Here is a 23,066-nt window from a genome sequence, read left to right on the forward strand (position 1 = left end):
AGATACTTAACTAACATTCATCCAGAGAGACAGATAGATTTACATTTCCACCTAGAGTAACCATCCACTATTGAAGGTGATAAATTCTGCTTGCTTATGATTCTGGGGTCCTCTTTCTTAGGTTAATTGAAAGTGAGAAATTTCAATTACAATGGTGCTAGAAAGGTTCTGAACCCTGTAAATCTATTTGGAGTCAGGTGTTCCAATCAATGAGATGAGATTGGAGGTGTGGATTGTAGGGGAGCCCTGCTCTATAAAAAAGACACAAGAAGTCAGGTTACTGATAGAGCCTGCTCTTCTCAAGAAAGATCCGTTTATGTGCTCCGTGCCTCAATCAAAACAACTTTCAGAGGATCTCAGGAGAGGAATTGTAGAGATGCATGAAGCTGACAAAAGCATTTCTAAAGACCTGAGTGTTTATCAGTCTTCAGTAAGAGAAATTGTGTACAAATGGAGGAAACAATACTGTCGCTACTCTTCTTAAGAGTGGGCATCCTGCAAAGATCACACCAAGAGCCAATGTGCAATGCTGAAGGAAGTGAAAAAGAACCCAAGGGTAACAGCAAAAGACCTGCAGGAATCTCTAGGACTTGCTAAAGTCTCTGTTCATGTGTCCACGATAAGAAAACCACTGAACAGGAATGGTGTTCATGGATGGATACCATGGAAGAAGCCACTGCTCCTAAAAAAACATTGCTGCACATTTCAAATTGCAAAATAGCACATGGATGTTTTGCAGCACTTCTGGGACAATGTTCTGTGGACAGATGAGACAAAAGTTGAACTTTTTTGGCAGAAATGCACATTGCTATGTTTGGAGGAAAAAGGGCACTGCACACAAATACCAAAACTTCAACCAACTGGAAAGCATGGTGGAAGGAGCAGCATGGTTTGGAGTTGCTTTGCTGCCTCAGGGCCCCGGACAGCCTGCATTGTTGAGGGAACAATGAATTCAAAATTGTATCAAGACATTTTAAAGGAGAATGTCAGGGTAGCAGTCCATCACCTGAAGCTTAATAGAAGTTGGATAATGCGACAAGACAATGATCCGATAGACAAGAGTAAATCAACAACAGAATGGTTTAAAAAGAAGGAAATTAATGTTTTGGAATGGCTGAGTCAAAGTCCTGATTTTAATCCCATACAAGTGTTGTGGAAGGACCTGAAGCAAGCAGTTCATGCAATGAAGTCCACCAACATCCAGAGATGAAGCAATTTTTTTTAAGGAGGAATAGCCTAAAATTCAGAATGCAGAATTAACAGAAAATTAAATGATCAGTTCTTTGAATTTTAGCAGTCAGACAGGGATTTTAAGGAAGAAATCATTATCTGAGCTCTTTTTAATAAAGTAAAAGAATGTTTTTTTTTTCACCACAGAAGAAGCAAACAGAAGTCAGCAAAGCAGCATCAGCAGATAGCACGACCGAGGGGAATCCTGGAGACACATTTACTATTCTCTCCACCAAAAGCCTCTTTCTTGGACAAAAGGTACAAGTATTGCGATTCAGGAGTAGCAGTTTTAGTGATTTTATACAATCCCATCTTATTCACACATGGTACTGTCAGTAATATATAATAAATCAGCAGTTCTAGCTCAAGAATTTGACTTTGGGAAAATTGTAGCCGAAGAAAATAATTTTTTTTTTTAGCTGAAATTACTAACAAAATTCCCAAATAACATTTGTGCTGATTGGTGTATTTTCCCTTCATTTCACTGATTGTACACATTTTTGAAAGACTTCAAAGTTGTTAACCATTTGAGAGAAAACAAATGTGAAAACAAATCTATAAAGCACTTCAATTACCCTTGAAATTTTTAAAAGTTATAATTCAAGGACCTTTCATGAATTTGTGAAAAAATGTCTCTAAAACTTGATCAAGAGAAGATGTCTAATGACAATACAGATATAAATATTGTTGAGCAAAGGGGAATATTCACTCCATTTTGCCATGTTGGCTTATAAGTTGCACTATCCAAATAGTTCCATTCCTGAACTCTTTCCCCAAGAAAACTATAAATTACTTTTCATTCAAATATTGAACTAATTTCCCATTGAATGTTACTGTTGAATCTGCTTCCACAATTCTTTCTGCAATGCTTAAACATTCGAAATATATTTAATCATAAAAATTTATAATTTACCATTGTGGTGACACAATTGATTAATTCCTGTTATATTGCCAACAATAGTAGTGAATAAGTTCCATTTTATTAATAAAGAAATCTAACCTTAAACCAGACTTTTAATGTTCATATGTCATCTGCTCCCAGTTGTTGCTGTTTATCCCCATTGTCTGAACTGGAACAGGAGTTGTGTTGAGAAACCACCACACATAGTAAAAATTTGAAACCCCATAATAGATTGTAAAAAAAAAATTACAGAGGCATGGGCATTTCTCAGTGTCTGTTAGTTCTGTGGAGTTAAAATATTTTCCAAAAGAAGTTTTATTCTACTAAACCAGTGGGAATAAGTTGCACAGGTTGCTACGTGTAGCAACATTGTAAGATTGATCTTCTTGAATTATTTTATACATCACTGAATTCAGCAACCAGAATCATTGTTCTTGAACATTAAAGCATTGTTCCCATTGATGATGGCTGCCACTGTTTTGTCATTCCAGGCTTGCACCCTATTCCACCTTTCCTGGCATGGTATAGGCACAGATTAATGTTGAGTCTCACATAATCATTAAATCCGGAAAACAAAATCCAATTTGGCCCTTCGGATCTATATGTCAATTTTTTCTACAACAATATAAATGTAGTTCCACTGCTCAGCTTCCTTCCTGTTGATCTTCATTTACCTCTGCTTAGCATTTATTTTTTTTTTTGGCAAGATACTCTTTGCTCTATCAGCCTGCTGTAATATAAATTTCTTCCAGTGTTTGCACTTGTCTCTGCATGAGAAGGCCATAGATTTAAATCCCTCTGCAGGTTGAGCATGTAAATTGAGGCAGCACTAAAATGTTGGTCAAACTCAGGCCCTGTCCACACGTACACCTTACAGAAGACGTAGCGCTGTACAAATACGAGTTCCAGAAGCACAGAGAATACCACTGCTTTCTTTTTTAAATGGCCATAAGATATGCATTGTATCCACTATACACCTAAGTTGCACACGGATAATTTAGTTATTTAACTCACCGCCGTTTGGCTAGTCTTGCCTCCTGTAAATTGGCTGCCAGTTTTTTTTCACATTATAGCAGTAACAGGTTGAAAATTCATTGACTGTGAAAGAGTTAGTGTTACCTGTTACATACACCTCTTAGGGTGCATTCTCCAGTTACCTTATAAGCTAACCGTAGCCTTCAGCCAGGAGCAGATGTCATCAGGTGGTTCCTAACCTTCACCGAGTGTTTCGACCCTTAATCACGACACTCTCCAGTTGGTGGGCCGGCAGTGGTGGCCAAATCACTGCCCGTCTGCTCCTGGCTTCCAGCTCCCCTCCTCTCGCCTACTGCAAATCCAACAAGAAGCTCGTTCTGCCTCTTCCCCCATCCTATGAGCTGCTTGTTTTTTGCTCCTTTCGTCCAGGCCCAGATCTGACAACAACCGCCATACTGATTTGGCTGGGAAACCTCTGCAGCCGATCTCCACAGGGAACAACCATGCCTGCCATCCCTTGTCTTTACACTCCTGCAGTAAGGGCTGGTACTTCAAGGCCTTTCTCTCATGGACCTCTTCCCATCCCTCCTCCCACAGCATAGTCAACTCGACCAGAATTACTTACTTGTCTTCCGTTGACCACAAATACTTAGTTGGTGAACATTGCCTTGATTTTAAAAAAAAATTTTGAACATCTACTACATTTCTTGGTGCTTTACAATTTCAGAACATGTACTTTTTGTAATGCTATATCCCACTCAGAGAAATAGTTTCCCATCTGTGCTCTATAAACATCTGATAGCGGAGTATTCAACCACTTAAAGATGATAGACCTATTCAGTCACTGCCATCTTTCTTAAGCTGATCCTCAGATTTTTGTCATTAACACTCAAGTGAAGCACTAAACAGGTGCTATCCCTAATGGAGATATGAAAGTTCATAAGATGTAGCTGAACACGTCACGAAAATCAGCCTCTCCTCTATGGACTTGTGTCAATACTTCTTGCTGCCCCAGTAAAGCAGCCAGCATAATGAAAGACCCAATAACCCTCTCTTCTCCCCTCTTCCATTGGGAAGAGGACACAAAAGCCTGCGAGCACATACCACCTAGCTCAAGGACAACTTCTACCATACTGTTATAAGTCTATTAAACGGTTCCCTAGTATTATAAAATGGACTTGTGACCTTACAGTTTAACACATTATGACTCTTGACTTTACAGTCTACTGCATTTTGATCCTGACCTTTATTGTTTACCTACACTGTGCTTTCTCTGTGGCTGTTACACTTCATTCTGCATTGTTATGTTTTACCATGTTCTACTTCAAACCAATGTGTTCTGATTTGATCTGTATGAACGGTATGCATAACATGCTTTTCACTGAATCTCAGTACAGGTGACAATAATGAACCAATTCCATTTCATTAAGTTAATGGATTCATGACCATACCTCTGCATAAGGCTGTCAATGTGGGGTGATGTATTTTTAAAAATGTATTTTGATGTATACAAGTTCTCTTAAATTAGCAAAGTGGTGGTTGTTGACAGTTCAGCTGAATTATCTAAAAGTTAATATAAGTGATCAAATATTCGGCCTATCTCATATCTGCCAGTATTTAAGATCTGAATAAAGGAAGCCATTTGACCTCTCAGCCTTGCTCTGCCATTCTTTAAGATCATGGGTGATCCTTAAGCCCAATATCCATTTCTATTATCAACTCCATTTATCTTGCTTCTCTTAATGTTAAATATCTAGCTGTAGTACACAGTGATGAAGCTTTCACGGTTTTCTTTAGTTGGGAATTACAGAGGTTTGCTACCCACTGGATGAAGAAAATTCTCCTCTTCTGAGTCCTGAATAATTCGATCCCTTACTTTCAGACTGCAGTCACTGCTTTTAGATACTCAAGCTGGAAGAAACATCATCCCTGCAATTAATCCTGTCAAGCCCAATAATAATTGTATATATTTCAATGAAATTACCTCTCATTCATTTAAACTTGAGTATAGGCCCTGTCTGTTTAATCTCTCCTCATAAGACAAACCACTGAGACTATCCATTCAACCTCCTAGCCTTGGCATCATCTGAATCTTTCTTTCACTGCTACTTCCTGAGGGATACTGATGCAGTTATATCAGTGCAGTTTGCCACCTTTACTCTTGTACTCAAATCATGTTGTAATATCAGCCAACATAACTTTTGCCTTCCTATTCTTTTCTGTACTTGCATACAGTATTAACGTCCACGAATTCTTGTACAAGGACACCTGGGAGTGCTGCCACAAGGAAGTAGCCTCCATCAGTAGGGATCCTCACCATCTGAGCCATGCTCTTTTCTCACTACTATCATTGGGCAGGAGGTACAGAGCCGTAGATCCCACATTACCAGGTTCAAGAACAGTTACCCTTTAACCATCAGGCTCCCGAACTGGCATGGATAACTTCACTCACCTCAACTCTGAACTGATTTATGATCTATAGATTCATTTTCAAGCACTCTTTATAACTTAACACTTCTTAGTGTTATAATTATTTGCACAATTTGTCTTCTTTTGTACATTGGTGTTTGTCAAACGTGGTCTGTTCATGTATAATTTTTGTAAAATTCTAGCGTATTTCTTTATTTTTCCTGTAAATGCCTGAAAGAAATTAAAGCTCAAGGTAGTAACATATACTGTGTATACTTTGATCAAGAATTTTTGAAATTTAAGCCCCTTAGGACTGTTCTAGTTTTCTTTTTTTCCTCCCCTCATTTTCTTTCATAGAATATAGAACATAGAATAGTACAGCACAGTACAGGCCCTTCGGCCCACAATGTTGTGCCGACCCTCAAACCCTGCCTCCCATATAAGCCCCCACCTTAGATTCCTCCATATACCTGTCTAGTAGTCTCTTAAACTTCACTAGTGTATCTGCCTCCACCACTGACTCAGGCAGTGCATTCCACGCACCAACAACTCTCTGAGTGAAAAACCTTCCTCTAATATCCCCCTTGAACTTCCCACCCCTTACCTTAAAGCCATGTCCTCTTGTATTGAGCAGTGGTGCCCTGGGGAAGAGGCGCTGGCTATCCACTCTGTCTATTCCTCTTATTATCTTGTACACCTCTATCATGTCTCCTCTCATCCTCCTTCTCTCCAAAGAGTAAAGCCCTAGCTCCCTTAATCTCTGATCATAATGCATACTTTCTAAACCAGGCAGCATCCTGGTAAATCTCCTCTGTACCCTTTCCAATGCTTCCACATCCTTCCTATAGTGAGGTGACCAGAACTGGACACAGTACTCCAAGTGTGGCCTAACCAGAGTTTTATAGAGCTGCATCATTACATCGCGACTCTTAAACTCTATCCCTCGACTTATGAAAGCTAACACCCCATAAGCTTTCTTAACTACCCTATCCACCTGTGAGGCAACTTTCAGGGATCTGTGGACATGTACCCCGAGATCCCTCTGCTCCTCCACACTACCAAGTATCCTGCCATTTACTTTGTACTCTGCCTTGGAGTTTGTCCTTCCAAAGTGTACCACCTCACACTTCTCCGGGTTGAACTCCATCTGTCACTTCTCAGCCCACTTCTGCATCCTATCAATGTCTCTCTGCAATCTTTGACAATCCTCTACACTATCTACAACACCACCAACCTTTGTGTCGTCTGCAAACTTGACAACCCACCCTTCTACCCCCACATCCAGGTCGTTAATAAAAATCACGAAAAGTAGAGGTCCCAGAACAGATCCTTGTGGGACACCACTAGTCACAATCCTCCAATCTGAATGTACTCCCTGCACCACCACCCTCTGCCTTCTGCAGGCAAGCCAATTCTGAATCCACCTGGACAAACTTCCCTGGATCCCATGCATTCTAACTTTCTGAATAAGCCTACTGTGTGGAACCTTGTCAAATGCCTTACTAAAATCCATATAGATCACATCCACTGCACTACCCTCATCTATATGCCTGGTCACCTCCTCAAAGAACTCTATCAGGCTTGTTAGACACGATCTGCCCTTCACAAAGCCATGCTGACTGTCCCTGATCAGACCATGATTCTCTAAATGCCTATAGATCCTATCTCTAAGAATCTTTTCCAACAGCTTTCCCAACACAGACGTAAGGCTCACTGGTCTATAATTACCCGGACTAGCCCCACTACCTTTTTTGAACAAGGGAACAACAATTGCCTCCCTCCAATTCTCCAGTACCATTCCTGTGGACAACGAGGACATAAAGATCCTAGCCAGAGGCTCAGCAATCTCTTCTCGCCTCGTGGAGCAGCCTGGGGAATATTCCGTCAGGCGCCGGGGACTTATCTGTCATAATGTATTTTGACAACTCCAACACTTCCTCTCCCTTAATATCAGCATGCTCCAGAACATCAACCTCACTCATATTGTCCTCACCATCATCAAGTTCCCTGTCATTGGTGAATACCGAAGAGAAGTATTCATTGAGGACCTCGCTCACTTCCACAGCCTCCAGGCACATCTTCCCACCTTTATCTCTAATCGGTCCTACCTTCACTCCTGTCATCCTTTTTTTCTTCACATAATTGAAGAATGCCTTGGGGTTTTCCTTTACCCTACTCGCCAAGGCCTTCTCATGCCCCCTTCTTGCTCTTCTCAGCCCCTTCTTAAGCTCCTTTCTTGCTTCCCTATATTCCTCAATAGACCCATCTGATCCTTGCTTCCTAATCCTCATGTATGCTGCCTTCTTCCTCCTGACTAGATTTTCCACCTCACTTGTCACCCATGGTTCCTTCACCCTACCATTCTTTATCTTCCTCACCGGGACAAATTTATCCCTTAAATCCCGCAGAGATCTCTAAACATCGACCACATGTCCATAGTACATTTCCCTGCAAAAACATCATCCCAACTCACACCCGCAAGTTCTAGCCTTATAGCCTCATAATTTGCCTTTCCCCAATTAAAAATTTTCCTGTCCTCTTTGATTCTATCCTTTTCCATGATAATTATAAAGGCCAGGGAGCGGTGGTCACTGTCCCCCAGATGCTCACCCACTGAGAGATCTGTGACCTGACCCGGTTCATTACCTAGTACTAGATCTAGTATGGCATTCCCCCTGGTCGGCCTGTCCACATACTGTGACGGGAATCCATCCTGGACACACTTAACAAACTCTGCCCCATCTAAACCCTTGGAACTAATCAGGTGCCAATCAATATTAGGGAAGTTAAAGTCACCCATGATAACAACCCTGTTATTTTTGCACCTTTCCAAAATCTGCCTACCAATCTGCTCCTCTGTATCTCTGCTGCTACCAGGGGGCCAGTAGAATACCCCCAGTAGAGTAACTGCTCCCTTCCTGTTCCTGACTTTCACCCATTTGACTCAAAAGAGGATCCTGCTACATTACCCACCCTTTCTGTAGCTGTAATAGTATCCCTGACTAGTAATGCCACCCCTCCTCCCCTTTTTCCACCCTCTCTATCCCTTTTAAAGCACTGAAATCCAGGAATATTGAGAATCCATTCCTGCCCTCCTGCCAGCCAAGTCTCTGTAATGGCCATTACATCATAATTCCATGTATGTATCCAAGCTCTCAGTTCATCACCTTTGTTCCTGATGCTTCTTGCATTGAGGTACACACATTTCAGCCCTTCTGCCTTACTGTCTTTACACCCTTTATTCTGCTTCTCTTTCCTCAAAGCCTCTCTGTATGTTAGATCTGGCTTTACTCCATGCACTTTCTTCACTGCTCTATCGCTCTGGGTCCCATCCCCCTCGCAAATTTGTTTAAACCCTCCCGAACCATGCTAGCAAACCTACCTGCAAGGATATTGCTCCCCCTCGAGTTCAGGTGCAACCCATCCAATCGGTACAGGTCCCACCTTCCCCAGAAGAGATCCCAATGATCTAAAAATCTAAAACCCTGCTCCCTGCACCAACTCCTCAGCCACGCAGTCAACTGCCATCTCCTCCAATTCTTACCATCACTGTCACGTAGCACTGGCAGCAATCCTGAGAATGTCACCCTTGAGGTCCTGTTCTTCAGCCTTCTGCCTAATTCCCGAAACTCACACTTCAGGACCTCATCCCTCTTCCTGCCTATGTCGTTGGTCCCAGCATGTATCACGACTTCTGGTTGCTTTCCCTCTCGGACCAGGATGTCATGCACCCGGTCAGAGACATCCCAGACCCTGGCACCCGAGAGGCAACAAACCATGTGGGTGTCCTTCTCACGTTCACAAAATCTCCTTCTATCACTGTTCTATCACTGTTCTTAAATGTTGGCATGATCTCTGTTTCTATCACTAACTAGGGTAGTACATATATATCCACAGAACTTTTAACATCTTTTACTTCCTTCAACGTGCCTCAGATTAAAATTTCTATTGTTATAGAGAGTCATCTATTTCCCTATAGCTTTTATAATTTTATACATTCCCATTCTCCCATTCTCTCATACTCTCCTCTATTGTAAAAGATAAAACCAAACTATGTCACATCTTTTTTTGTATTTCTAGCTCTATGAAGCAACATTTTAATGAATTAGTGTACTTTACGCCATCGCTATTAACACAGCTCAATATTACCTATGTGATTTTACCAAGGGTTTAATATAGATTCACAGTCATACCTTGGTTTTCATAAATGATACTTCTTTCCACAAACCTTTTGTTTGATAGTTTTTGGTGTTTTTGTTACTTTAAAAGTCTAGAGTAGCTGATGCACCACATTTTATGGCTTACCAACATCACACAAACCCTTTATTCCCATACATGTTCTCAATCTGACATATTTTTCCATCTTTTTGAAACTTTTTGAAAATTTCACTATTTTGTTAATGTTCCCTTTGCAAATTTATGTACTGCTGAACATTATTTAATATCTCTGACATTTGTTGCTGCCTGCAGAGATCAACATCGAACCCTTAAGATTATATCTAAGTCCCTGATATAACAAAATAGAAATTATCATAGAATAGCATGTGGGCAAGATGGTTACCAGCCACATTGAAGATGCATGCTTAACTCCTAATCTCTATATACTCCACCTCCTATGTTTTAATCCATTTTTATTTAAATGCTTTCTTGAATTTTACTTAACCTTCTGTAGCAGCCTTCTGCATATTAATATACACACATCATATGACACCGAACATATGAGAAATTATGTTTTGTATGAAACAGAAGATGCAAGTTAAAAAAATAAGGCTGGGAAGGCAGCCCTACTTTAAGGAACTACTCAACATTGCTGATGGCATTACCTACAGGAATGGTGGATAGGGGAGAAAAATAGAGATTCAAATAAAAGTGCTGATTTTGTTTCATAACACGTGCTGTGTTTGCTGTCCTTTACCCTCTGCTTCAGTGGTCTATTTTGTTTCACCCCAACCGTCCCCACCCCTTGTTTTCCTTCTGCCCTGTTACTTTTGTATCAATGCTTTTCCTTGCAGTTACACCTTATTCACAGTGAACTCAGTAACATAGCGAGCTTCGAGGTGGAGGCCATTATCAATCCTACCAGTGCTGACATTGAGCTAAAAGATGACCTAGGTAAATAAAATGTGATTTTGCAGGTAACGATGGCTGAAGGTATTATGGAATTTAAATTGTGCATCAGATTCTGGGAATTAATTATGATGATTTTATTGACTTTCACTAATATTTTTTCAGTGTTGACAGTGACATTTCCATAATTCACTCCAGTTCACCGTTACCTATTCTAATGGGTGGGGCACACCATGCTTTGAAAAATCCTTCCCATTGTCCAAAGCAAAGTACCTCAAAACATTTACATGCGTAGTTTCAAAGTGCACATTTAATAGAAAGTGCTATTATGAATCATGAAGGCCTTGGCTCCCCCATGGGGTAATGGCTTTTATGTAATGATAATCTAAGAAAGAGCTCAAATATAAATTTTGTTAACAATTTATTTATGTTTTGGAAAAAAAAGTGAGTAAAATGTTTTGCAAACCACTTTTAAATGAGCAAATCCAATACTAAAATTTTTTTTCTAAATATATTAGGCATAATGACAAAGTAACAAACAAAAATACAATAATTCCAAACAACACACATCAAAGTTGCTGGTGAACGCAGCAGGCCAAGCAGCATCTCTAGGAAGAGGTGCAGTCGACATTTCAGGCCGAGGCCCTAATTCCAAACAAACTAGTTTTGGTTACTGCCCTATGTATCCAGAGCTCTGCTTGCCTCTTCTTTGACTAGAATAAAAATTGGCTAAAAAGAGACTTTGCTTATCATGGGAACTAGGATTTTTGAAGGATGGTTTATAAGATTTCAAAAATGAAACTTTGTGTAATGTGTTGATGGTTAATTGGAGCAGAGGAAGCAGATTCAGACCTAGGGACCAGTGTTGGGGCTGAAACAGCTTGAAGACTTTACTCTTTTTAAACTCAGAAACGCTAAGTTTTCAATCTGAAATGTCTGATTTGCTTACTCTATGCAAATTTAAACAGGTGTTGCTGTTTGCAGGAGCCGTCTCTGAAAGACTGCTGGTAATCCAGTCTGTCAGTTCTCTTTCCAGAATGGTTGATGTTCTGTATGTTTATTTGCTTGTTGTAGTTACAAGTTGTGCAGGCTGACATTGCAACAATTGACAGTGATGTTATCGTTCACCCTACGAACTCTGACTTCTACACTGGTGGGGATGTAGGTAATGAAAACTTCTGTGCAGTGAGTGCATGTCAGTGGCAAATGCTGTTCTGCTTGGCTCTCCAGATTGACACTTGCCGCTTCCAGCAATAACAAATTTGGAGAATCTGTCAAAATGAATTTCCTTTCTCCTTTTGTGTGCATCAAAGTTGTCAGTGAACGGAAATAAATCTCTATCTGCAGGGAGCTTAGATTTCAGTGAAAGTTGGCATATTAAAAGATCAACAAGAAGTGATTTGGGGCAACGTTATCCTAATGGTTGTTAGCCATTGTGTCAAATTTGAAATGCCTCAATTAAATTAACCTTGTTGATCATTGTAGCTACATTTCTTTTTCCATGATTGTATCACTGGAAGGATGAATAGACCCACAGATCGAATTTTAAAAACTGATGTAGATATTAATTTTCAATTCATGCACCGTAAAAAGACTAATTATTATTATTTCCACTGAGGTTCCAGGCCCCCAGAAGAAGCCCAGATAACATCTTTACTCCAAACACACAGCCAGTGTGATTTGTAGCAGGCATAATAGCTAATAGTGATGATGCACAGCAACCGTGCCAAGACAAAGTGTAAATTAGGTTCAAAATTTACTGCTGCAGCGGATCAATTTTTGTTCATTAAAATTAAATATTCAAATTGGAAAATAAAACTACTTGAACCTCTTCATTTCTGTTCATATTTATAATGGATCAAATACAAACCATGACAAAGCATTTCCACCCCCACTTTAGAAGGGAATCCTTTTTAAGTCAGTTTGACAATTGTACTTTCCAAGTCAGTTGATTTTTATTCTGAGTTTGCTGGTTTGCTGCCAACTTGTATAATGACAGTTTTATGTTGTGTGCATTCCTTGGAACTGCTTACATTGAGTATTATTAGAACTGTGGCTGACCTTGTGATTGTGGTATTCCCATAAAAATCTTGGTAGGGATTTTACAGGACACTGAGCCAGAAGAAATGATACTCAGCAATGTACCTGAAAAGTTAAGGCTTGGAAGTCCCGGTATAACCATCAGAGTACCTTTTTTTTTGCCCTTCACAGTCGTACAGGGAGCAGAGGTGTTGGATTGATCAAAATAAACGTGTGATGTACTTCAACTACATTGCATTAGTACTGAGGGAGGTAGAAACTGAATACAATAAATAATGTTATTTATTGGATGGAGTTGAACTTTGGAAATTCCTTGTGACTGCATTTGCTGCAGTAAGTGGTAAATATTCAATAATGCTCATGACCTAATTTGCAGATAACAGAGCAGAATTCACACGATGAGTCTTTATGTTGTGGTTGATTCATCCTATACTGTGCTATACTGTGTTGTAGCTGCTGATGTGTGAAGATAATTAGTGATGACATCTAAAATGTTGATAATGAAGATGGTCAATGATTTTTGTATTGAGGATGACTTTTGCTTCCCAAGTAACTGATTCCCTGCCAGCTGTGGATTAGGTTGAGTTCCTTCTAAAATGAAAGAATTATTGGGGAAACAGAATACTGATATCATCATAAGTAGTTCTTCTCCTGACCATATGATACATGGAAGGTCAATGATGTAGCAGATAAAGATGCTTGAACCCATTTCTAGTCCTGTTCAGGTATAGGTGATAGGAGATTCATAAGAATAACTTCAGATCACTTCTTTCTCTCAGATATATTGTCTGCTCTCCTCCGTGATCAATGTCTATTTGGCATTCTCCTCACAGTTCCAAAGAAAATCACAGAAAGTTAACATGTAAGACATTTATAGGCATGATCTTGAAATGCTTGGAACTTCAGTATCCATCATTTTTAAGTACTTGGAATATAAAGTTTGTACTCGGTGGTAGATCACAATGTCGTAATTTCTAAATCCACAATTACAAAGAGAGGGAACTGTTTGGTCAGCAGTCAGTCAACCTCCAGAGAGTTCAATAGAAGCAAATGGATAATGAGCCTGGCTTCCAAAACCCCACAGTTGATATGGCAGAATCACAGATGTTTATATAATTTGTGGTACATAAAGCAGAAATGAAATTCCTGATCCATTTGACAAATATGTTCAATAAATGTAATCATATTGCAAAACTCTGTTTATAATTTTGCTTTTGCAATTTCTTGCAGACAAGCAATTAACATCCAACTTCTGAGCACCCCTGACGTACTCCTAAATATAATGAACCGCAAACAAACACTTAATTTAAAAATTAAATTTCCTGGTTTTTCAGTATTTGGCTTTATTAATCTTAAAAATGCAGTTACTCTGAATAATTTTTTAAAAATTCAGATAGCAGGCTTGCCTTTTTGCTTCTGGACTGTATAATATTGGGTGCTCAGAGGGTTGCATCTGGTGAAAATGGGTGTGTAGCTGTGCTTTGTTACTTGTGATGACTCTATAGACAATGAACATCGCATTGAATGGAAAAAGTTTGAATTACAGTAGCAAATGTATTCCGTATTAAAACTTGCTGAGATGAAGATAATGTACCATCAATAAAGGATCACTTACTGATGGTTTGTCACCTTCACCTCAGCAATCTCATTGGATCATGTTGCAAGCTGAAAAACCAAAATTTAAGTGCAGTTCAAAAGCTGAGCCTAACCTTGTAGCTAAAGATTTTAAATTTTAAAAATGTATTCTGTATTTTCAAATTTATTGAGATATTTTATACTAGTCTAAAATTTTGAGGATTTTGACAAGTCGATTGAAGAGAGCCAAAAAACAAACCACTGCAAAAACTCAGCAGTCAAGACCTCTCTAGTGGGAAATGGGCAGTCAACATTTCAGAATCATCTTCAATCTTTTTCCATCTTTTTGTTAGTTTCAGCATCATATACATTACAGAAAGATAGATACAGAGAAATTGGGATTACATTATTGAAAAAATAGTTTATACAAATATAACCTCAGATGACACATACTTCATGACCCTCCCAAAATCTCAAAAAGTGCAACTCTAATATAGGAAAATATAAGGTAAAAATAGAAAAAATATCATAAAAAAGAGAAAAAAATGAAAAAAAATTCCCCCAAAAAAGAAAAAAAATCTAAACCAACTAAAAGAAAACTGAACTAACAAAAAGGAAAAGAATGGTCTATTATGATATCTCAGATAAGACCATTAGTGTCATTAACTCCACTCCTCTCCCCGTATATAGAATAACAAAGTAGAATTGGAAAGGGTCAAATTACATCATATGAAAGTATTGAATAAATGGTCTCCAAATCTCTTCAATTTTAATAGAAGGATCGTAAATGACGCTTCTAATATTTTCTAAATTTAAACAAGGCATAGTTTGCGAAAACCATTGAAATGTAGTAGGAGGATTAATCCCTTTCCAGTTTGGATCTTCTAGCCATTAGTGTAACAAAAGCAATCATCTGACAAGCTGAGGGAGTCAGATGATGTTGTTCTATCATTGGTAAACCAAAGATAGCAGTAATAGGATGGGGTTGTAAGTCAATATTCAAAACAGTTGGAATAATATCAAAGATATCGTCCCAGTATTTCTTCAGCAAAGGGCATGACCAAAACATATGAGTTAACAAAGCTGTCTCAGAATGACATCTGTCACATACAGGATTTATGTGAGAGTAATAGCGAGCTAATTTATCCTTGGACATATGAGCTCTGTGTACTACTTTAAACTGTATCAACGCATGTTTGGCACATATAGAAGAAGGATTAACTAATTGAAGAATTTTTTGCCTTTTCTCTATAGGTAAAATAAGCTTAAGTTCCCTTTCCCAGTCGTTCTTGATTGAATTTAATACATCTGGATTTATTTTCATAATCATAGTATAAATAATTGCTGTTGAACCTTTCTGAAAAGGATTTAAATCTAAAATTCTTTCCATTATATCCAATGAGTATGAAATCGGAAAGGTAGTAGAGCAGTATTTTAAAAGTTTCTAATCTGCAAGTATCTAAAGAAATGGGATCTAGGTAAATTATATTTATTAGATAATTGTTCAAAAGACATGAAACAATTATCCAAAAATAAATCAGAAAAACATATTATACCTTTAGTTTTCCAGACTAGATAGGCTTGATCCAAAAAAGAGGGTTGAAAAAGAAAATTAAGTAGAATAGGGCTTGCTAAAATAAATTGATTCAATCGAAAAATTTTCAAAATTGAAACCACATTCGAAGAATATATTTAACTATTGGGTTATCCATATGATTGTTCACTTTCAGAATCAGAACCAGGTTTAATATCACTGACATATGTCATGGAATTTATTGTTTTACAACAGCAGTACAGCGCAATATATTAAAAAACTATAAATTACAATAAGAAATATATATACATATATATTGTACATAAAAAGTGAGCAAAAAAAAGTGTGGTAGCATTCGTGGGTTTGTTCATTGTCCATTTAGAAATCTGATGGTGGAGGGGAAGAAGCTGTTCCTAAAGAGCTGAGAGTGTGTCTTCTAACTCCTGTATCTCCTTCCTGATGATTGCAGTAAGAAATGGGCATGTCCTGGTGAATGACGCCCTTTTGAGGCATTGCCTTTTGAAGATGTCCTCGATGCTGTGGAGGATTGTGCCATTGATGGAACTGGCTGAGTTGACAACTGTCATCAAAGTTGCTGGTGAACGCAGCAGGCCAGGCAGCATCTCTAGGAAGAGGTACAGTCGACGTTTTGGGCCGAGACCCTTCGTCAGGACTGACAAGGGGTCTCGGCCCAAAACATCAACTGTACCTCTTCCTAGAGATGCTGCCTGGCCTGTTGCGTTCACCAGCAACTTTGATGTGTGTTGCTTGAATTTCCAGCATCTGCAGAATTCCTCGTGTTGACAACCGTCATCATCTTTTAACCATCATGAGCATTGGTGTCCCCATACTAGATGGTGATAAAGCCAGTCAGAAAGCTCTCCACAGTACTAATGTAGAAATTTGCTAGAGTCCTTGGTTACAAACCAAATCTCAGACTCTTAATGAATTATAGCCGCTGACGTGTCCTCTTCATAACTGCATCGATATGTTGGACCCAGTCCTTTCCCTCTACACATCTGCCTGACACACTGAGTTCCATCAGCAGTTTGTATTTTGGCTCCAGGTTCCAGCATCTGCCATCTCTTGAGTCTAAATTTGAGAGACACCTCTTTGAATTTGGAGAAAGAAGTATCATGATGAAAGAGTATGGAACTTAAAAGTTGGCAAATATATTTATTTTATTGAGATACAGCACAGAATATGCCCTCCGGCCCTTCAAACCACACCACCCAGCAACCCCCAGTTTAATCCTAGCCTAATCACGGGACAATTTACAATGACTAACTAATCTACTGGTATGTCTTTGGACTATGGGAAGAAACTGGAGCATCTGCAGGAAACCCATGTGGTCACGGGGAGAACATGCAAACGCCGTATAGGTTGTAGGCGGGAATTGTCCCCGGGTGGCTGGTACTGTAAAGTGTTATGCTAACCTCTACGCTATTGTGCCGCCCCAAATATTATGAACAACTAAGTTGTCATGCTGGGTTTTGAAGAGCTTTGACCTGTTCTTAGGTTCCTTATTCATAATGTTTTATTTTTGTAGTTGTATATTTTGTTAAGTTGTCTTCCAGTAAGGAAAATTTACACAATTCCTTTTGTATCCTGGCTCTGGGATATTGAATTTATCTGATTATTCCACTCAGTATTTGAATCACCATTCAACATATAGTTTGTCTATGAGCTGCTGCATATCTAGAAAAAAACATAATTTTCCCCCCTTGTTTCCACAATAGCACTAGTTTAAAGAAATAACTAACGTGCAAGGTTGACACTTTGTAGCTACATGACCTTCTGATTCGTAATCATCTACCAATAAAGGTCTTGTTCACTGGGGTAGTTCAAACAATTTTCAGGCCATTGTTGTAGTTGGATAGCATGCATCTTATTTTTAAACACTAGAGATTCTGCAGATGCAGTAAGTCCAGAGCAACAGACACAAAATACTGGAGGAACTCAGCAGGTCAGGCAGCATCTATTGAAATGAATAAATGGTCAAGGCCCTTTTTCGGGACTGGAAAGGAAGGAGGAAGACGTCAGAATAAAAAGGTGGGGAGAGAAGAAGGAGGACTAGCTAGAAGGTGATGAGTGAAGCCAAGGGCTGGAGAAGAAGGAATCTGATAGGAGTGGAGAGGAGAATGGACAATGGGTGAAAGGGAAGGAGGAGGGGAACCAGGGGGAAGTGGTAGTCAGGCAAGGAGAAGTGGTAAGAGGCCAGAGTGGGGAAGGGTAAAAGAGGGAAAAGGGAAAGGAAAAAATTTACCCAAAGGAGAAATCAATGTTCATGCCATCAGGTTGGAGGCTACCTAGATGGAATATGGGGTGTTGGTCCTCCACTGTGAGAGTGGTCTGATCATGGCAAAGGAGGAGGCCATGAACCAACATGTTAGAATGGGAATGGGGACAGGAATTAAAATGGTTGGCCACTGGCCAGTTCCCCTTATGGCTGATGTCCAAAGCTGTTCCCACCCTCCACCATCACACTTCTCCATCTGGTAGAACTGGATCTTATTCTCAACAGTTTCTTCTTCAGCTCTTCCCACTTCCTCCAAGCTCAAGGGTGTCCATGGGCCCCAGCCACGTCTGCCTTTTCATTGGAAGTGTAGAATAGTCATGAATTAGTACAGAGTTTTTGTTTACTAGATTCACTATTTAAATGTAGATTATCAAATTTCAAAGTAAATTTATTATCAAAGCACATATATGCCGCAATATATAACCGAGACTCATTTTCTTGCAGGCATTCTCAATAAATCCGATAACCATCCTAGAATCAGTGAAAGACTGGACAGCCAGTGTGTAAAAGACAACAAATTGTGCTAATACATAAACAAAAATTAATAATAATAAACAAATAAGCAATAAATACCAAGAGCATGAGATGAAGAAAGTGAATAGGTCTGGGAACTGGGCTGAAAGTGAGTCCATTGGTTCTGAGAACAGTTTAGTGATGCGGCAAGTGAAGCTGAGTGATTATCCCATTTGGTTATCAGGCTCTGGGTCAAGACCCTGATGGCTGAGGGGTAATGACTCTTCCTGACCCTGGTGGTGTGAGTCCTGAGGCTCCTGTACCACCTTCCTGATGGCAGCAGTTAGAAAAGAGTGTGATCTGGGTGGTGGGGGTCCCTGATGATGGATGTTGCTTTCCTGTGATGGTCTGAGGTGTTTCCACTACTTTTTGTAGGATTTCCCATTCAAGTGTATTGGTGTTTCCGTACCAGGTTGTGATGCAGCCGGTCAGTATGCTCTGCACCACACTCTGGACTTCAGGCATGCTAGGAGCCACACTCACGTCCTCATCTACGTCAACAGAGCTGGAGTGGCGTGTGTATCGAGCTTCAAATTCCTTGGTGTCTACATTTCCGAGGATCTCACCTGGTCGCTGAACTCCTCCATTCTGATCAAAAAGGCGCAACAGCACCTTTATTTCTTGCGGAGCATCAAGAAAGTTCACCTCTGTCCCAGGATACTGATGGACTTTTACCGCTGTACCATTGAGAGCATAATCACCAACTACATCTCAGTGTGGTATGGCAATTGTCCTGTGTAGGACCGCAAAGCACTCCAGCATGTGGTGAAAACTGCCCAGCGGATTATCGGCACCCAATTGCCCACCATTGAGAACATCTACCATAAACGCTGCCTGGGCAGGGTGAAAAGGATGATCAAGGATGCACCTCACCCTAACCATGGACTTTTTACTCTCCTCGCATCCGGTAGGCGCTATAGGAGCCTCCGCTCCCGCACCAGCAGAGGAAGAGCTTCTTCCCTGAGGCTGTGACCCTGCTGAACCTCACATCACAGCGCGAAGCAGTATTGCACCCATATTGTACTGTCTCAGTACTTTTATATTTGTGTGCTGTAGCACTTACTTTTTATTCGCAGTTATTTTGTAAATAACACTATTCTTTGCATTTCTGCTTAGATGCTAACTGCATTTCATTGGCTTTGTATCTGTACTCGGCGCAATGACAATAAAGTTGAATCTAATCTAATCTTTAGAAGTTTGTCAGAGCTTTGGACATCATGCCAAATCTTCGCAACCTTCTAAGGAAGCAGGTGCTGCCGTGCTTCCTTTGTAATGGCACTTAGGTGCTGGACCCAGGACAGGTCCTCTGAAATGATATCTCCAAAGAATTTAACGTTGTTGCACACGGTTTTAAAAAAAAGATAAAGCTAACTAAGTGTATCTATCCTGCAGTCCTTGTGGATCGCGCAGCTGATTGACATGCAGTTGCTTAAAATAAATTGAGTTTGTGCTGAATGATCCATCTAATCAGCCCTTCAGAATTTGAAATTCTGGTACATTACTGTGGTACCATAAAGGAAGCTTTATATCTAATCCATGCTGTACTCAGTTTGGCAATACTTGGTACCAGCATTACAAATGTAATGAATAGATGTACCTCATTGCTGTTTCTTATTTGTGAGTAACTGTCAGGTTGATTTGTGATTCTTTTTTTAAAAAAGAAAGAATATTAGATAAATTTCAGTTTTCATCAGAGCATACAACTGCCTCTGCTGATTGGATGCCTTTTCTAGCATCCAGTCATCTGATTATCCTTTCAGTGGAGAGGAAAATCATCCACTTATAATGGATAGCAGGCCCTGAATGCCTGCTACGTTAACTGTAATCCACTGTGCATTTTTGTAGGTTGATCTTATGCAGGTGCAACACATCAGTAACACCCGAAATGAGAATTTCAGCAGATTATGTTGATGGAAACAGTCTTCCGTATGAAGTGGCGTCTCATAAAACTTTGATCAGAATTTTCAGCTTGCAATAAATCTATCTTTTGCTATATTTCCTTGAGGATGATAGATTATTTTATAGAGGTTCTTATTTTCAGAACAATTCAAATTCAGCTAAGGTGAAATGGCTAGAAATAAATTTGGTGACTTATGAATTATAAATTGATAGGAATTAGAATTAATATTAAAGGATACAATTCTATCAGTTCATATGAAAAGTAAATCTATATTATATTAATCTGTAAAATATAGATCTTGAGGAACTTTATTGTGTACAATTTTTACTTAAATATTGAATGTCAACTGTAAGAAATAGTCAGTCACCCAGAACAAATTTTTGTTTGATATTTTTAAAGGATATACAGAGCTGTCATTTAATTACAGATGAGCAGTTAAAGGATCTCAATTGACCTGAAAACAGCTCTTTAGAAAATATGCTAATACATACTAAAATTTTTTGTACACGTTGCCCAAGTCCTTCAGTGTATGGTGTTTAATACCGTGACATCTGGTAGAGTATATTCGTGTCTGTTTAATTTGTACAAAATATCTCCTCCCCCTGCCAGATAAATTAACATCAGATTTCTCAAAGGGTCTTACAAACTTACAAATTTTAGTGCTTTTCTTTTCAAATTATTATAACCTTCACAGTGTAAGGCAATATGATATATCACCTGCTGTTTTTTGCTCCACTACCACTGTTTTGAATTTTAACTTCAATATTTAGGAAATGCTTTGGAGAAGAAAGGTGGCAAGGAGTTTATAGAAGCTGTTAACGAGGTGCGCAAGAAGAATGGTCCCTTGGATACAGCAGGAGGTACATTTCACTTGTTTCATTTTATAGAATCACTAAGATATGCAGAATAGAAACAGGGTCTTTGATTTACCCTATAAATGTTAGACTAAGAAGCACCTTTCTATACTAATCCCTTTTGGTAATAATTGGCTTGCCCAATTTTTTAAAGTGCTGATCTACAGGGCCTTGTAAAAGTATTCAGCCCCCAACCTTTTGTTCACAAAAATGAGTATAACAACCAGGGATTTTGATCAATTTAAATGAGAACTTTCATTTGTGAATCACATGCTCCCTTTTTCAAAGTAGAGCCCAAAAAAACAGGGAAAATTGTAAAGCATGAAAAACTAAAAGTTCATAAACTGCAATGTCAACAGTTCAAAAGTATCCATGCTCCTTTGATCAGGACTTAGTTGAATCATGTCTCGTGGCTATTACAACCAGTATTCTTTGTGGATCACAATGTGATGGAGCAAGATTTGCCCATTCTTCCTTGCAAAATTGCTTAAGCTGTGCCAGGTTAGTTGGAGAGCAGCAGTGGACAGCAATCTTGTGGTCTTGCCAGAGGTGTTCAATCAGGTTAAGGTCAGGAATCTGACTGGGCCACTAAGGGTAATCAATTTTCTTCATTTGAAACCACTCCATGGTTGCTCTGGCAGTGTGTTTTGGGTTGTTGTCCTGCTGAACATCAAACTTTTTCCTGGTTTAAGCTTTCTGGCAGAGGCTAGCAGGTTTTTATCCAGGATCTCTCTATATTTAGCAGCATTCCTCTTCCCATCAATTCTGGATATATTTCCTATCCCTGCTGCTAAAAAAAATCATCATAACATGAGGTTACCTCCATACTTTACAGTAGAGATGGTGTTACTTGGCTGATTCACAGTATTAGATTTACACCACACATACCTATTGCTGTAAGGCTAAGAAGTTCCATTTTAGTCTCATCCGACCATAAGACCTTCTTCCATATCCTTACAATATCTTGTAAGAGATGCTTTGCAAAATCTTTATGGGCAACAATATACTTTTTATTTAGCCAGGGCTTCTTCCTTTCTACTTTACCATTAATACCCTTTTTGTACAAGGCCTTAGAGATTGTGGAGCCGTGAACTTCATCTCCAGTTGCAACCACTGACTTCTGCAGCTCACTCAGAGTGACTGTTGGCGTCACAGTAGACTCTGCTACAAGTGCCATTGTACTCCGGTGACTAAGCTTAGTGGGGTTGCATGACCTAGGCAGTATGTCTGTGGGTTCATATCTTTTTCACAATGGACTGCACTGAGCTCCTAGGTATGTCCAATGCCTTTGAGAATTGTATCCTTACCTAGATTTGTGCTTCTGTATTATCATTCCCCTGACTTGTCTTGAATGCTCCTTTGTCTTCATTTTGATTTGGTCTGTGGAAACTCTACCATACTGTTGGACCTTACAGGGAGAGGGGGTATTTATTCTTTGAATTCATAGAAAATAAGTGATCCTCCAATTTACTACATCAACAAATTGGGTGAGTTTGTAAGGTAATTACACCTGAGAAAAGTTAGCATAGCAATTACAAAGGGGGTGAATACTTATTCAGCCTCACAGTCTTGGTTTCTAATTTTAGTAAACTCTTCTTTTAATATGACATGATCCACAATGTTTTGTAGATTAGCTCAAAAAATCCTACTTCAATATATCTTAAATTTAGAAAATGAGACAGTAAAATGTGAAAATAGTTGTGGCTGTCAACACACATTGTAGATGCTCCTTAAAATGCATCCCAGGTTCCGTTCTTGCTGTGGCTGAA

At 39.3% G+C, this 23,066-nt stretch overlaps 1 protein-coding gene across 4 annotated transcripts in view; it reads left to right on the forward strand.

The window, feature by feature from the left end:
• Positions 1-23,066, forward strand: part of macroh2a1 (macroH2A.1 histone) — a 47,079-nt gene that overhangs the window by 18,734 nt on the left and 5,279 nt on the right. For 3 of the 4 annotated variants that reach the window (XM_072263903.1, XM_072263904.1, XM_072263902.1), the window contains 3 exons: positions 1,378-1,488; positions 10,528-10,627; positions 21,214-21,303. In XM_072263903.1, the coding sequence (XP_072120004.1) occupies positions 1,378-1,488; positions 10,528-10,627; positions 21,214-21,303 (301 nt within the window). Of the gene's footprint in view, positions 1-1,377; positions 1,489-10,527; positions 10,628-11,656; positions 11,748-21,213; positions 21,304-23,066 lie in introns of all 4 variants that reach the window. The other variant, XM_072263905.1, reaches the window with a different exon arrangement.

The sequence above is a fragment of the Mobula birostris genome, chromosome 7 (assembly GCF_030028105.1).
Source record: "Mobula birostris isolate sMobBir1 chromosome 7, sMobBir1.hap1, whole genome shotgun sequence".
Taxonomy (NCBI): domain Eukaryota; kingdom Metazoa; phylum Chordata; class Chondrichthyes; order Myliobatiformes; family Myliobatidae; genus Mobula; species Mobula birostris.